The 18,034-nt window shown below is 43.6% G+C and overlaps 1 protein-coding gene across 1 annotated transcript in view; it reads left to right on the forward strand.

Annotated features, from left to right (window-relative positions):
• STAB2 (stabilin 2) overlaps window positions 1-18,034 on the forward strand; it is a 944,658-nt gene that overhangs the window by 219,211 nt on the left and 707,413 nt on the right. Inside the window, exon 10 of the mRNA XM_078674824.1 lies at window positions 10,416-10,546. Coding sequence (XP_078530950.1) covers window positions 10,416-10,546 — 131 coding nt within the window. The remainder of the gene's footprint in view (window positions 1-10,415; window positions 10,547-18,034) is intronic.

Below are 18,034 nucleotides of genomic sequence, written 5' to 3' on the forward strand. Positions count from 1 at the left end.
GACCACACAGAAAGAACATGATAAAGCTCTTACACAAGTGTGTCGTATACTTGTGGACACAGGTCTCACATTAAAAGCAGAAAAGTGTGAGTTCCATAAACCAAAACACACATTTCTCTGTCATATCTTTTCTGCTGGTGGAATGACTCCAGAACCAATTAAAGTCCACACCTTGTCATCCACTTCTCCCCCACAAAATGTAATATCTGCTAGCCTTCCTTGGTATGGCCAGTTACTATTCAAGGTGTATACATGACTTTGCCACTGTGAGTGCCTTACTGAGAGACTTAATGAAACAAAATGTTCCATTTCGAGGGTCACATGACTGTGAAAAAAGCTTCAAGAATATCAAACATGCATTTGAGAATGCCATCAAAATGGCATAATTTGATCTGAAATATGAAATGGAGGTTGTTGTTGCCCAGCACACTGGACATCCCAATGCACCAGTACGCATTATGGCCTATACTAGCAGGAGTTTGTTATCAACAGAAAGTGCCTATTGACACCCTGAAAAAAAAGCCTTGCTGTGGTGTGGGCTTCTGAACGTTTTCATGTGTTCCTGTATAGGAAGCATTTCACAGTTGTCACCGACCACCAAACATTGCTCACCATCTTCGGGAATCTTAAAGCCAAGATGCCCCCTGGCATTGAGAGGTGGTGGTTGCAACTGCAGGGATGTGATTATTCTAATATGCATCATCCAGTAAAAGATCAAAATCCTGCTCACTACTTCTCATGTGTACCAATACAGTGTCAAAGCACCACTTCTAAAGTGGCTGAATCTTACTTTAACTTCATGTGAATTCCAGCACACCTGCTATTGGTAGAACAAATCAGATTAGTGCTGCCATGAGCACTGACGGAGATTTGCAGATCCTCAAAGACTTCATTACCCATCAATCGTGGAAGCATGCTTGACTTCTTCATGATGACCTGGGATACCAGAAATAAAAAAATGTGTAGGAATAATTTTCAATCATTCCAGAAGGCATCATCGTATGAGGAGTGAGAATTGTCTTACCTGAGAGATAACAAGTCATTGAACTGGCACATGAGGGACATCGTGGAATTGTTGCTACTAAACGAGCTCTACGGGGCAGAGTGTGGTTCCCTCCTCTTGAATAAAGAGTTGAAACAGAATTAAGGGCCTGTCGTTTGTACAACTACTTGTCATCCAAAACCACCCTGAATTCATTAAACATGTCTGATCTCTCAGAGCATGCATGGCAGAAGACTGCAATTGATTTATTTGGACCCCTCGACAATGGACATCATCTACTGGTCATTGTTGATGAATACTCCAATTTTAACATTGTAGAAGATATGTCATCAACTACTCATAACAGAGTCATTGAGATATTAGGAAGTATTTTTGCAATATAGGGTGTTCCTTCGATTTAGAAATCTGACCATAGCCCTCTTTTCAATATTCCAGAATTTAAAGATTTCCTCACTCATCTGAATATCAAGCATCAGAAAAGCACGCATCTCTAGCCACAGGCAAATGGTGTTGTTGAGAGGTTCATGAGCACCCTCAAAAAAATAGTTCAGTGTGCTGCTCTAGAAAAGCTTGACCTCAAATCAGTTCCTCAGTCTATGCTTCATGCATACAGGTCAACTCCCCATTCTAGCACGGGTGAAAACCCTACCACCTTAATGTTTGGGAGAGCCATAGGAAACTCATTGCCACAAACGAAGAATGTAGACCTTCGTGGATAGGTGCCACTGTGCAAGGAGCAGTGTGTTCAAAAGAGGAGACCATGTCATTGTCAGGCAGTAAAAGAAACACAAGTCTGATGCTCCTTTTGATGTTGACCTATTGGGGTTGTGACTAGTAAAGGACACATAGTGACTGATCACCATCCTGGAAAGTCCATTACATGAGATTCTTCACATTTCAAGCACCTGCCTTGACATTCTCCAACTCATGATGTTGGAAGTGAGACTTATCCACCTAAGAATCCAGAGAGCCTAATGACTGCATCAATATCTGTCATGGACATTTCTCCTGTATCTCCGCAACCTCACATGACAAGATCTGGGGAAGTGATTTGAGCACCGAAACAACTTATTGAACAGTTCTGATGTATATATGTACTATTTGTACTTCTTATTTAACAAAGGGGGAGAAGTAGCGACTTGTCAGTTAGAGATAACAGGACCCTTTTGGTCCCTTAGGGACTCCATAGAACAGTGACATAAGTGCTCAGAATTCATGGTGTAGAATGTTCGATTTACAGTTACACACCAAGTAATTAAGACATGTAATACTAAGCTCCCTGTGTGGCGTGATCATTTAAATATACCCGGGCTGGGGAGGACGCTCCAACATCAACATCAAGTTACATTGAAAAAGTAGAGAAACTGGAAGCATGGATGAGAAAGAAAATAAGTATTTAACATGTTAGAAGTGTAAAGCAAGTGAAATGCCTTAGAAAGGAAAATATACAGGAGACTACATACATCCAGACAGTAAATTATAATAGAGAGAATAACCTGGGAAACTTTTTATACCACTTACACCCAACATTGACCATATAATTTACAATATGTTCGTAGTACAAGAAGTAGAAAACTTTGTATGAAGTGAATGACAGCAAATAAGTAGAGCTATGTAGTTCACAGTACAGCAGTGTAAAGTCAGTATATGTAATACTTCCATGATTTTTACTAGCTTTCTACATATATTTTAAAAACCTCTCCCCTTTGCAAAGTGTGAAGATTCCAAAGTTTAAAAAAGAGAGAGAATTAAAAAAGCATAAAAACGGGGATCGGTATGGCAGCAGTAGCATTGTCACTGCCTCACAGGTTAAGAATCCAGTGAGCTAACCATGTCATACTGATCCTGAGAAGTCCAAACAGCGCCCCATATTCGACGCTGCAAGTCACAAGGTGGAAATGTCACCAGTTGTGAGGCTTATCCGACAGTGGCTATTACCTTTCTTCACTGTCACTCGACCCTTAGTGACAGTGGGGAAATCAATAACCCTGCAATTGGATGTCCCCTAGAACCAGCATTAGGAAATCAATCAATCATTGCATTTCTAGAGCGCGCTACATACCCGATAGGGTCTCAAGGCGCTAGGGGGGGGGTGCTGCTACTGATCGAAGAGCCAGGTCTTGAGGAGTCTTCTGAAGGCCAGTAGGTCCTGGGTCTGTCGTAGGGTGGTTGTGAGTGTGTTCCAGGTCTTGGCGGCGAGGTAGGAGAAGGATCTTCCACCGGCTGTGGTTTTCCGGATGCGAGGGACTGTAGCGAGGGCGAGGTTGGCTGAGCGGGGGCTTTGGGAGGGGGTGTGGAAGCTGAGTCGGCTGTTGAGGTAGGTAGGTCCGGTGTTGTGGAGTGCTTTGTGTGTGTGGAGGAGGAGCTTGAAGGTGATCCTCTTGTTGACGGGGAGCCAGTGCACGCCTCTCAGGTGGGGTGTGATGTGGCTGCGACGGGGGATGTCGAGGATCAGTCGGGCTGAGGCGTTCTGGACTTGTTGTAGCCGTTTCAGGAGCTTGTTAGCAGTTCCTGAGTAGAGGGCGTTCACGTAGTCGAGTCGGGTGGTGACGAGGGCCTAGTTGACGGTCTTTTTCGTGTCGATAGGGATCCATTTGAAGATTCTGCAGAGCTTTCGGAGGGTGTTGAAGCAGGATGCTGATACGGCGTTGACTTGCCTGGTCATGGATAAGGTGGAGTCGAGGATGACCCCCAGGTTGCGTGCGTGGTCCGTGGGTTCCGGGGCTGTCCCTAGTGAGGTGGGCCACCAGGAGTTGTCCCAGGCCGATGGGGTGGATCCGAGGATGAGGACCTCCGTCTTGTCTGAGTTCAGCTTCAGTCTGCTGTCCTTCATCCAGTCGGCTACGGCCCTCATTCCTCTGTGGAGGTTAGCTTTGGCGGTGTGGGAGTCTTCGGTGAGGGAAATGATCAGCTGGGTGTCGTCGGCGTAGGAGATGATGTTGAGATTATGTTGCCGTGCGACGTGGGCGAGTCGAGCCATGTAGATATTGAACAGTGTTGGGCTGAGGCAGGATCCATGTGGAACGCCGCAGATGATCTCGGTGGTTTTTGAGCGGGAAGGGTGGGAGGCGGACGCTCTGGGTTCTTCCAGAGAGGAAGGATGTGGTCCAGGCCAGGGCCTTCTCTTGAATGCCGGCGTCCTGGAGGCGTGTTGATAGGGTGCGATGGCAGACTGTGTCAAAGGCTGCTGATAAGTCCAGGAGGATGAGGGCGGCTGTCTCTCCTTTGTCCATCAGGGTCCTGATGTCGTCAGTGGCGGCGATGAGGGTGGTCTCGGTGCTGTGGTTGCTGCGAAAGCCGGATTGGGAGGGGTCCAAGATACTGTTGTCTTCAAGGTAGCGGGTTAGCTGTTTGTTGACGATCTTCTCTGTTACTTTCGCCGGGAACGGGAGCAGGGAGATGGGCCGAAAGTTCTTGAGGACAGGGCGGATGAAAGATTATCAAGGCAAACTTTATCATTTACTCGACCCTGATTCTATATTGCCCATGTGCAGTTCTTGTGACATGATAATCAACCATGAGGCAGAGTCGATCGTTATTGTCACCATAACCTCAGAGCATGTTATCTGTTATGTATTGTTTTATATTGCATGTTTGTGAATCAGGAAAATGTATAGTGAAAGAAACCTAAAAAGGTATATGCAATTGTAATCCCAGAATTTTAGAGTTTGGCCAGTTTGCACGTTACAAATACCCAAAGCAAATTAATAAACAAGTAGATGTGTACTTATTGATTCACTTATATAAAAATGGCCCAACAAATCACAAATAATCAGGAATACTTTTCAGCCACTAAACAACCGCAACAACCGCAATAATAGCTGGGTCTTTTTATTTCATACAAGCAAGTTGAACGTATTTTCTTTACAAGAAGTACTTGTATCACTGTGAAAATTTTACATGAGAGAGGGCTGGCAGACAGACTTTAACTACAATTGCTACGTAAGGCAGAAAAACATTTTTTCTGAGCTAGAAATCTGGAAGGCACTGTATATCTTTCTTCAATCATGTCATAATCTTCTAGTATAAAGACATGCTCAACCCACACCTTGTAGTTTGGTGCAGTGCAGCGTAGCGTGTCGTAGTGGTGTTGCTCCAGTGGTCCAGTGGCAGCAGTCTAAGTGGCATAAAGAGGCCACGGGGTAGCCAGAATGGCCCGCAAGGCAGTCACAAGGGAATAGACTGCACGGCTCACAGTGCATTAGGCACAGCGGTCCCAAGCCCTGGGGGCGGATGCGGGTAGCGTAGTAACTGGTGCGTTTGCACCCGGGCCAGGGTGCCACCAGCGCGAGCAGCAGCAGAGTGTGTTTTTACGGGGGTGGCTTCTGCGTCCTCTCTAGTGCCCTCATTGTTTACCACGCTCTGCCCGTCTAATGTCTGACTCTGCACCCCACCCTTCCCTCCTCCCCCCCCGATTTTTTTGCAGGAAGCAACACCGCACAATGAGTCTTTTACTGCAAACCACAGTGTAGCGTACAAACAACCTCATGCTTCTGCAACTACCTCGGGATTTCTTCACCTTGACGGCCTCATTCTCCCCTGGATGACTAACAGTGAATATGCGACTGTGTTGATCTGCGCTGTGCTCGTGCCCCCCTCTATCTGGCAAAGGGGGAAGGCAGTTAAAGTGTTCGGACGTCACTACCTACGTAAACTAGTGATGTAACGTGGCTTAATGTACAACATCTACCTTATCCACGCAGCAAACAATTTGCCAGGACATTACATGCACAATGCTCCACAGACTCTGCCGCACTATCGGCCACATGCATCAATGTTGCCGTTTGCGAATCCTTAATTGCGAAAATTAAGGAATCGCAATTAAGGATTCGCAAACGGCAATGCATGATTAATTCGCATTTTTTTTAGCGATTCAGTATTTTTCCTTAATTGCGATTCACAATTTGCGAATTGCAATTAAGGAAAACCCTTCCCATTGATTCCTATGGGCCAAGAGGCCCATAGGAATCAATGGGAAGGCATTTACAATTTGCAATTTTCAATTTACGAATCGCAAATTGAAAATGCAATTTCAAGGGTGCGGGGGGGTCCAAAGAACCCCTCCCTGCACCCCTGAAATTACACTTAACTGCAATTTACACACACACATGTCCCAAGGACGTGTGTGTGTAAAATGCAACTTTCAAAAATGCATTTTTGTGCATGTTTGAAGGTTTTCAGTAAATTAGCACGAGGTTCAACCTCATGCTAATTTACCCCTTCCAAATTGATAATTCGCAATTTAAAAATGATCATGCATTGCATTTCAGAAATCTGAAATTGCGATTTCTGAAATGCAATCGCAATTTTAGAAATCGCAACATGATTGGGATTCCTAAAATAGCGAAATACATGATGCATTGCAATTTTGATAATTGCATTCGCAAACGGACGAAAATTGCGATTCGCACCGTTTGCGAATGCAATTATCGTTGATGCATGTGCCCGTATATACACACACAACAGTGCTCCTGTAGACTTATTTGACATTTTATCTTACAGTTATTACATAAAAAATGTCCTAGCAAATCACAAATGATCAGGAATACTTTTCAGCCACTAAACAACAGAAACAACAGCTGGGTCTTTTCATTTCATACAAGCAAGTTGAAATTATTTTCTTTACAAGACGTACTTCTATCACTGTGAATATTTTACATGAGAGTGGCCTGGAAGACAAACTTTAACTACAATTGCTACGTAGGTTTACTACATTCAGTGTTTATACAGACTATCTCCTAGTAACATCGACATCAGGCGTAAATATGTGGCACCCAAAAGCTGGCACTACTGTAACCACAACTGCCAGAAGGCAACAAATTCCACCCACACACAAACTCACACTACAGGAATAAGTGAGAAGGGCAGACAGGAGACGCCCCCTCACATCCAACACACACAACAGCTCCAACTGACCCCTCCATCGGGGACTCAAGCGAAAGTTAAGGAAACCTTACTTTCCATCAAGCACTAGTTTCTTCCAAAGTCGAAATGCTTGCTGTCTGCCTCAGCTCCTCCTGCAGACAGTTCTACAGGATTCAAATAGCCCCTTCCAGCCTCATCCACCTTGTGTCATTTAAGTAATCAACTACCTGGGAGAGACACATGCAATAGCTCCATTATTGACCACACGTCAAGCTCATTTGCCTCCAACGCCGCGTATTCTGCAAACATAATTTATTAATTTCCAGCACTTCAGACTTCATCAGCTCATACACCTCATACAATAGAAGTGACCGCTCAGGTTCATCAAGCCTCAGGATCATTCATATACCTGGCTCTAGCCCTTGCCCTCCTAAGTCCTACATAGGTTAGGGATCCTATGGATTACGTCCCTCAGCATGATGAAAGAGAACCACTTTTAAAATCCCCAGCAAATTTCACTCTGAACTTCTCTGATGAAAGATTATAACAAGAGCTTGATAAAAATGCCCTGCATAAAAGCTCATTGGGGAAGGACTAGGGAGGGCAATGGAGCAATCATCCATTGAGGGCGCTCTACTATTCATGAACTCTACCCTTTTGGAGCCCACAAACCCCCTAATCTGTAAATCATATAAACTAGAACTCCAGGTGGAACTAATACAAACTTTAGCTACTTCAATAATTAGTTTGGACACAAAAATAAACCTAGATGCCAAGCTTAGCTCATACCATCAAGCAGATGGGTCTACAACATGCTCCCATGTGCCCATAGTGGACAAGCACTTCACCCTACCGGAATTACTCTCCATCTTGGTAGAAATTCTAAAAAAACACATCTAAAAAACGTAGATCCTACACCAACAAGCCCGCCTAGTGCTTCCACTCCTGAGGAGTTGGGATCCCTGAAAAAGGTGGTCACACATAACAGCAAGAGCAACTCGGAAAAGGCTATTACCTCTACTGCTTCCTTTAGAGCCAACTGACCCGCCTATCATCTCTCTGTCTAGGCTTTAGAAGAAAAGGTTAAAGAAAAGCATAAAGAAACAAGTGCTTCTAGCAAGCATAATTACAGCCATCAATTGTGCCCCAATGGCAACTACTGAGACTCCTTCCCTGCAAAATATGTCACCATAAATTGTTTCCAATTTTTTGACAGGCTGAACCTGATAACATATCCCAGTCTGGAAGTCCCACCTTCCAGGTGCATGAGGTTTCACACTCGGCTGATTGCCCTGGTGACCCAGCAATCGGACTCAATAAAAGTGCTCAACCTCACCAAAACCTCACTATCAGCAATGCCAAGAATGAAAATCTGGTGCCATTGTACGCAGGAACTACGCCCCTTGCAGCTAATAACTCCTTACAGTCACCTGAGAGGGGCCCCAACACATCTTTGGGCTAACATATGGCTACCCTTCCTTGTAGGTCAGCGGCCAGTGATCAATCAAACTGGCCTGTTCTGATGAGTGTGAATCAATCAACCGACAACGCGCTCACTGGGCCACCATCAGCAATCAACTACAACTTCCAAAATACACTTGACGCTCACTACTTCACCTGGAATTCAGTCTGCATGCTCAAGACAGAGAGAGTAAAGCTGCATTCCTAGAGTACTTTCATGCCACACTACAAGCCAAGCCGGACCCTCTAAAGAAGGCGCTCCACGTGATCTACGCTGTACCCGCTGACCTTTGGCCTAAATATCTCAGAAAGGCCTGGCAGCCTGCGATCTAGACGTCAATCTGGAAGCTCTGAAGGCCTTAAACACCCCCTATTCTAGCAAAAAGGCTGTCTTGAGGAAGCAGGCCGCACTAAGCTCAAGGAAATCTGATGTCTGTTCACTCCGTTGTTTTTGCCGCCCCTGTTTTAAAATCCTACGAGGAGGCAAAGCCGCAACCATACTTAACGTCTGCCCTAACTAAAGAAACCAGGGAGCATATTACCAAGCCCCAGCGATAATTATCGCTAGGCACACTTAGCGCTAGGATAATTATCGCCGGGTAGCGTGCATTTTTATCACTGAGATAGCGTGCTATCAGCAACGCTTATCTCAGAAGTGATAAAAATCCTCGCGCTAACTGACAAATGAGAGATTATCACTGGGAAACCAACGATAATCTCTCGAAGTTTGGCGTTAGCTTGATGATAGGGGCTCACAAACTTCGCAATGATATCCACCTCCCATAGGATATCATGGCTAAGTCAGGAAAATACCAGGTGTAAAAAAAGCAGCGCTAACCGCGGCAAATCCCTTGATAATATGCCCCCAGATATTCCATCCCGAGAGCTCCACTCAAGATCCTCCTGATCTAAGAACATCGCTCAGACTGGGCAGGGACAGAAATGTTTCAAGGCATGGGTAAAGTGGTCTCTGGCCAGGGCCCCTGCCATTCATGGAGGCCCCACATAGAGCCACCTCTGCTCTGCAGAGTCTTGCCCTGAAGAATGCAAATAATTAATTAAATAGATTGTTTAAATACTGTTTCCCTTTAATTTACTTTTAATGTGGTTGTTGTGTGAGAGTCTATTACCAGCATTATGCAGAGAAATGTAGTGTTTATGTTTCATGCAACATCCATAAAAAAGTTATTTTGGATAAAAACAGGACCTTTCATATGAGAAATGGGAGGGTGTCACAGAGATTATTTGCAGTAATATTAGTGAGCTGCTGTGTTACAATATTGTAAACACATCACTATCCCTGAATATTAGATGGAAACACTTTTCGACTTTGGAGGAGTGTGCCTGTGCACTGAGAGTGATCTGAACAAAAAGTGCATGGAAAAGCTAAATTTGGATCATAAATTCAAATTTGTCCAGAAGAGGGGCCCCAAAATACATATATGGCAGAAGGCGCCCAATATCCTTAAGAGGTCCCTGGGCAGGGAGAGTGGGGAGTATGGCCTTAGATTCTGCGATTACAAAAAAGAATCCGTTCTGCATTTATTATGTTGCTGCCTGGGTGTTTTTGTCCCTGCGTCAAACCTTATTAAAGCCGATGCTTTGGGCAAATGGTGTCTTTACCTATAAGGACACACTCGAGTTTTGTATGACCACCTCTATTCCCACGCATTGGGCTCACTTTGGCAAATTCGTTAGTAAGATTTTTTATCACAACCCTAGAGGAAGGACGCTATAGCGCTGACCGCTCTCAGTGTTCTAATACCATTTTTTTTAAAGTTAATTACTCATTTTACAAAGTGCTGTTTTAAGATTGATGTTTTATCTACTCCAATTTATGATTTATTTTCAGAACTTGTATCAATTTTAATAATTTGACACACATTTAAAATTATGAAGCGAATCTTCATTCATGAAGGATACACTTTGTGTTTCTTTTTGATTTTAATATATACTCAGTATATAGATACTTTCACAGATTAAGGCAGTAGAGGAAAACGCTGATCTCCACGGTGCCTGTGGCTTCTTTACCACTAAAAACGGTGTGATCTAAGCGTGATGTAAGTCTATCTTGATGTCCTCACAGGTGTGTCTGCAAAAAGGGCTATGTAGGGGATGGTGTCCTGTGCTTCGGAAGCATCCTGGAGCGCCTGAAAGATATGAACACGGAAGTGGGAGCGTGGCAAGGAAAGCTGACTTCAGCAATATCATTGTTTGGTATGTAACCCTGCATGTCTGCCTGGCTGGGCGACACCAGTGTTTTAAAGAACATGTTTATGAAAATTCCCTACATTTTATTTCGTTGTTATCACCTTTGCTTTGAAACGCAACACGTTATTAACGTAATTGCATATGCTCTTCTTTCAACTTTTAGTACTTGTGCTGCATGGAAAGAAAAGAATCATGCAACTTTCATGTTTTAAAAAGAATATATCGTAAAAATGTTATTTCACTGACATTGTTTTTTAGGCCTTCAATTACCCCCAAAGAGAGATCTGGGTTTCATGACCAAGTAGAAACTGCCGCAAAGATACAGCGTGCTCGATGTAGAGCAAACGAGAGCGCTCCAGCAGCGAGAAACTAGAAACCCTAATCAGAATCCTATTCTGTGTGTTCTGTGTCTGCCCATTCTTATGACCAGACTCTATGGGATTCTTTCCACCCTAGGAGGGGGACAATTAAGATGCTCCCCAGTAAGACCACCTCTTCCTCTTTTCTTCGATGTGAACCCCACTCCTCATATCCGCTGCCGTTTCTCCATCCTCTTCTTCCTCCACGTTCTTCCTCCATATTCTGAAATTCACCTTATCTAAATTAACCACAATTATTTGCACTTATCATTTTCGGGGTAGGGGGACGGTCCGAAAAAAGGCGATTATGCAATATCTTCATATGATTGTATCAACTCTAAGCATGTTCATCCATGTTATTTCAAAATGCATCTCTACACTACTAGAGAACTAATGTGTAACAATCTATCCTGTCATCCTCACTAGGCTCTGTGAATACCCTTCATAGGGCCCTCTGTGATCTTTGGCATGAGCTTTACCAGCATGGCATCTACTTCAGGAGTGAGCGCCACTTTACATTCAATGTCTGGACGAGGGCACGCCTACCTCAGCTTTTTCCTTATCTCTCTATCCAATTGACTTCTCAGACATCTTGCTAGATAACTGGCTACTTTAGTTGATGGCACCCATTCAGATGATCTGTGGTGTATGATTAGATCTTGTGTAAAGTCCTAATTCTCGTCTGACATGGCACCAGTATTCTGTGGGTTTACAAGCGCCTGGTGAGGTTACTACGTTTTGGTTTTAAGGACACATCCCACCTGGACTCCGTGCCCATATCCACCCATAATGATGATCCATCTTTGTCCTCATCTGTACCATCAGTCAAAATTGGAAAAGACCTACCTCTGCCAGTATCACTTTGTTGTCCTTTCCCACCAGTATCACTTTGTTGTCCTTTACCACCAGCAACTCATTACAAGTTTCTAGGTCACGACCTATAAAGAGTTCTCGTAGCTCATCAGAGGGATCCTGTTCTGCTGAAGGGCCTGCTTGTGTCTCTCTCTTTTCTCATCATTATGGCTTCTTACATCCTCATTAGCTGCTTCCACAGCTCTTCGCCAAAGGACCCTTTGCTTTGTTTTGCATTATGGATTTTGAGTCCCTCTCGACCAACCTTATTAACAAATTGTTTACTTTTTTGATCTTCCCTGGGTCCTTGGTTATTTGACATGCATGGACAGCTTTTCTAGTATCTCTTTAATGGGTTCCAAGGACTCCAAAACTGCCTAGTACACCACGTCATCAACCAATGCCCCCATCACTTTATTAAAGCACCAGGCCAATGGAATGTTACACTCCTCCTATTCTCACTCCTGCGAATCATATGAAGCATCACTTTCGATCCCTATTCCCGTTGTTATCTATGCCACAGAATTTGAAATGACCCTCTCTTGCGTGGTATTTCCCCAGATTTTAAATTACTGTTTTGGAAATGACATTTTTTGAAAGTTTAACAAAATAACAATGTCTCAACCGGTAATCATTGAGTTAAACAAGTACATTAGGAAAACAATTAAATGTGAAAGAGGGGATAATAAGGAGACCATGATAATTAGTGAAAACAACTCGTATATTTAGAATTAAAATAGTTATATCAGCACTACATTACATTATATGATGACCTGAAATTGTACAGGTCGAAATGCCGTCGACCATCCAGCGCATTTGTGGGAGTTATTGTGGTGTACTTAAACAGCCAAATTGTTTTTTGATAAATTACCTTCTCGTGACCAACAACCAATTTTTTTTGCACCTTCTCACGCTGTTTTTCCACCTCTGTCCTGTGTCACTTGCACCCTTCACATTTTTCAGGAGCCCATATGTGCACACCTACCATTGGGTTATCTATGCATATAATCTAATGTAGTGATGATATAACTACTTTCATTCTAAATATACCAGTTGTTTTCACTAATTATCGTGTTCTCCCTTATTATCCCCTCTTTCACATTTAATTGTTTTCCTAATGTACTTGCATAACTCAGTGAATGATTACCGGTTGAGACATTGTTATTTTGTTAAACATATTTACCCGGGTCTCAACTGGGTCAACGGGTGTTCCCATGTTTGTGTTCTTAGTTTTAGGAAGTTGGCATTTTTGTGCCTAAGCCAAATTGCATTTCTGCTAGTGTCCAAGGTCTCCTGACTGTTGATGGCTTCCCCACTGACAAATATATATTGGAACCAGACAGTGGACAAAGGACTTGGGTTTAGAGGGGAGTGGATCTTCCTGACAGGATGGCTGGGATGGGGCTGTGACCCTGCCCCCATTACACCTCAAAGTGTAGCCTGTGGCTGCATCCAGCCCTTGCCGACTTCAGAAGAATCCTACCCTGTCACTAGCAGGTGCTGCTCACACCTGGGCCTGCATTACATTTGTTTCAGTAGCCAGCTTGAGCCAAACTCAGGACAAAAGGAAGAACTAACTAGAACCAGTTTTGAAGTTCGACAAAGGCATGTCCCCACTCACAGGCTGGCACTGGTTGCAAAAGTGGCATCCTGAGAACAATTACATTAAAACCCTCCAGGACTTATGAAGATCAGAAGCAGGACTGCCCTGCTGTATAAATCCAGAAAAAAAGACTGGGCCTGCTTGTCTTTTTTTTGGGGGGGGGGAGTTTTATGTAGTGCAAACTAGACCCGCCAATATCGGGTACCAGAGTGCTTCACATGAGCACTAGTTTTGTTACAGATGGACACATACATTTTGTTGGGCGCGGGGAGATTAAGTGATTTGCCCAGAATCACAGGATGTTGAGTGTCATTGCCGAGACTCAAACCCGGTTCCCCAACTTCAAGGTTGACCACTCTAGCCGTAAGGCTCTCCCTCTCTTTACCTTGAATCCAGGAACTAAGAAGTAAATCTAAGGATCAGTTGACTGATCTCCAGTTTTAGTTGGAGAAACACAGCAATCTTCCAGAGGCCTTTCCTGCTCCCAATCTCACCATACTTGTTAGACCTGTCAGCCTTACAACCTACACCTGATTGGCACATTGTATTTACTTATAAATTCCTAGTAAAGTGGTACCTTTAAATTAAATGATACTAGTGTCCCTGAAGCACCTATTGTTAAACCTACTTAAGTATCCCTTTCTGACAAGCAACCCAGGACTGGTATACCCTAATTATGGGCTCATCAGCCGGGTACAGCTTGGTTCCAGTGACACAGTAATAAAGAATAACGATGGACTAAGATTTGGCCTGAGTACTTACCAGTGGCTGAGATTAACTTAAGCATTCCATCCATCACTTTTTGTATAATTCAGTTTGTGCCTCCAGTCAGCAGCACCATAAGAAGAAGTTGACCACTAGGATCTAGAACCAAAGGAGCTCACCTGGTCCAAAGTTAATCTATTTGATTTTCTTGAGCAGTAATAAAGTTACACAATGAACTTGCTAAATGCCCACAATGGTAAACCGCCATTTCAACTATTTTTTTACTTTGAGATACCATTACAAAGCATGCATTACCACTCATGTGTTGTACATCGTAAAACCATTACTATGCATTTTTTTAGAACGCATGGTCAGTTACCACGCATGCCTTTACAACGACTTTCGTTGTTAAGGTATGTATAGTAAATGACCATGCGTTCTAAAGAAATGTAGATGATCCATGGCATTGTAAGTAAACAGAGGCTGTTCCATTTCCTCATAACGAGCTGCACCGCCCCTCTGAGATGACGTGAAGCAGGAGCCAGGAGGACAGAGGAACCCCAAGGAGAGAGAGGTAAGGGGTTTGGGCATGGGATGGGGGTACTTTTTTAGGGTTTAGGGGGGTCGTGGGGGTCATGCTGGAGGTACTGTTTTAGGGTTTAGGGTAGTGTAGTGATGTTTGTGTATTGTAGAGGTCGTGCTGGGGGTAGTTACTTTAGGGTTTAGGGTAGTGTTTTGGTGTTTGTGTAGTGTAGGGTAGTGTTTTAGAGTTTAGGGTAGTGTAGGGGGTCGTGCTGGGTAGTGTTTGAGTGTAGGGACAGGACTGGGGGTCGGGGGTCATGCTGGGGATAGTGTTTTAGGGTTTAGGGTAGTGTAGCGGTGTTTGTGTAGTGTAGGGGTCGTGCTGGGAGTAGTATTTTAGGGTTTAGGGTAGTGTTGTGGTGTTTGTGTAGTGCAGCGTAGTGTTTTAGGGCTTAGGGTAGTGTAGGGGGTCATGCTGGGTAGTGTTTGAGTGTAGGGACAGGACTGGAGTGGCAGGGTCGTGCTGCGGGTAGTGTTGTAGGGTTTAGGGTAGTGTAGTGGTGTTTGTGTAGTGTAGGGGGTCGTGGTGGGGGTAATGTTTTAGGGTTTAGGGTAATATTGTTGTGTATGTGTAGTGTAGGGTAGTGTTTAGGGTTGGGGTAGTGTACGGGGGTCATGCTGGGTAGTGTAAATGTAGTGAGAGGACTGTCACTTACCTTAGAAACTTTTACTATGACTATACCTTTACCACGCATGTTTTTGCGTTGTAATGGCATGCGTGGTAAAGGCATAGTCAGGGTAAAAGTTTGCGTTGTAATGGTGTCTCGTTGTAATTGACAACGCGTACTAATACCCGCGTTGTAATAGTACACGTTCTATTGGTAAGCTTTGTAATGAGTGCTATTCGCCCACAACAAATCCTCACTTACCTACGGCAAAATAAAGGCACCAATTATCTCTAAAAGTCACAAAAAATGTGGACTATCAACAGAATATAAGAAACATGTATCTCATTGGCTGAGCAGAAAAGAGGACTGGGAGGTTCCACTCTGAAATATTATGGATTATGAGACTAGTTTTATTGGCCAGAGGATGTTGTTGGTGTTTATTAAAAAGCTCATGGGAGTTGTAGCATACTTATAATAATGGTTTAATGTGTTCTCTTTACCACTGGACGAGTAGTTAAAGTTAAGAGAAGCATAATTGGAGCCTCATTGTCTTGGCATTGACTACTCACCTAAGGCATGCTCTTTAATGGTGAGCTTCTATTCACTCCCTGCATAAAGATTACCACTCTCTGTTCTTTTGACCTTTTATAAGAACTTGGAGAATTGATTTTCTTGCAGCTCCCTAGGAAAGTACATTAGTGCTCACTCTGTGCACCTGTAGGTTTAACTATTGCAGTTTTTTCTACACAAAGGTTCGATAAGAGAATTGCACCAGGCTATGATTCATTATCTCTAGTTCCAGATGAATCAGGAAGACCACATTGTGCATCCCTGAAGGCATTGTACTTACTACTGTGAATGAAAGGTATAATTTAAAAGCCTGTGACTAGCACACAAGGCATTTTAAAGTTAGACATGATGTTAACTATCCAACGTTTCCAATCCCTATAGAAGATCTCTATCCCTAGCAGTTAACCAAGCACCAGAGGACACTGTTCCCCAGTCTACTGACTGTACTGTCAGGCACATCACATGCAGAAAATGCGGTAAGAGGTCCTTCCACAAACAAGGTTCTCTGGTCTTCTATATCAGAATTGATGGTAGCTTCTAGCTAATAGAAGAGCTGCAATCACATGCCAGGGTCCACCTCCCAGTGAAGAGGACTAGTTGCAGTATTCAGCAACATACTATAATGGCTAGGTGACCTATACATCTCTCAAGCTGCCAGCATGATGACCAAAAGATCTCTGGGCTCCATTTGTGACTTTGTTGTTAGGTAAGGTTACCATATGTTACATAGCCTTGAGGTCATGTAGTTCACATTCTCTGTCTCTTTCACTATATGGAAGCTATGGTGGTTATGGTCCTCCATTAACTGTTAACAAAATGTATTTTATTTTGTCTTGAGTGCAAAATGATATTTGAAATGTTGTAGTTGAACATCTATAGTTCATAGTAAACTAATCTTATGCGCCATGGCTGGCACATATGTATAAATATACTGTTCCTGTCTGGGTGGAAGTGGTTTTATCACCTTATGTGGTTTTTCTTGTTAAAGAATAAAAATAGAAAAAAGGAAGGGTAAAAACCCAAAAGAATTGACGGTGAGCGACTCAAACTTTATTGGAGGTTGACAATTCACCTCTTCTACTGAACATAAAACCATGTGTTGCACTGCCACACAGCTTTTAACTCCTTTTTAACCCCTCCTATGCTCATGACGAGGTCAGCTCGTCATGAGCCACGGCGCTCCGGTGCTCATGACGAGCTGAGCTCGTCATGGCCCGTGGAACACTCACACGCGGGGATAATTCCCATGCTGTGCTGAGTGTTCCATTAAACGGGCGTGGTCGTGACAAGCTCAGCTCGTCACAAGCACACGAGCGCCGTGGCTCATGACAAGCTGACCTCGTCATGAGCAACGGTGCGCTGTGCGTGCCCCCCGGCACAGCAGGGGAATAGCCCCAGCAGTCAAGGGGGTAAAGATTCCCAACTTCCAATCCTTACCTTATGCTACAAGGCAATACTAAAACTGGTCTTAGCTCCCATTATCTAGATATCACTGTAGGATCTTCAATGGTCTCTCCCAGAACAAAAGCTTTGCCACCTCCCTCCTATCAATGCAGTTTTACAAAACATTCACATGGGTGGTCCTTAGTCCACACAAGCCACGTTGAAGAGCTTAACTCTACTTTGTAAAATGTGCCTTGTAATATGACAGGCAAGAAACACATGTATGACAAGATTGCATATGAAGTTCTAATCGAAGGACATCGAATTTCTATGTTTTGTACCGTACTACTGTCAAAAAATCGAACAATAGCCTGAGCACTGTGGAGCATCAGGTTCACAACTGTGCTCACTTAGCCAAAGATCAACGTAATTACACAAATATACCATGTGTCCCCTGTAGCCAAGTATTCACAAGGAATAACACAGGCATGGTACAACTATTTGAAAAAATCATCACTTCATTACCAACCTATAAGGCACAATAAATTCACCATTGAGCATCTCTCACCCTGAGTCTTGTGCTTTCATTGAATTTGCCATAAATGCCTTTAGTCATATGCCCTCTCTTCTCACAGAGTAGGAAAGCTCCACCGACTGAGTTGCACTCTGAGCACCATCCAGGGAGGGGTGTTCTAGCTGTGGAAATATCCCACGGACTCAGCAACTTCTCGCTTCACTCACAGGAATTAGAAAGGTTTCCAGTTTTGTTGGATATTAGAAAGCAACAAACAAAGACAGCTGAGACAAATACAACAAGCAGTCATAGATCTAT

Source organism: Lissotriton helveticus, chromosome 1_1 (assembly GCF_964261635.1).
Source record: "Lissotriton helveticus chromosome 1_1, aLisHel1.1, whole genome shotgun sequence".
Taxonomy (NCBI): domain Eukaryota; kingdom Metazoa; phylum Chordata; class Amphibia; order Caudata; family Salamandridae; genus Lissotriton; species Lissotriton helveticus.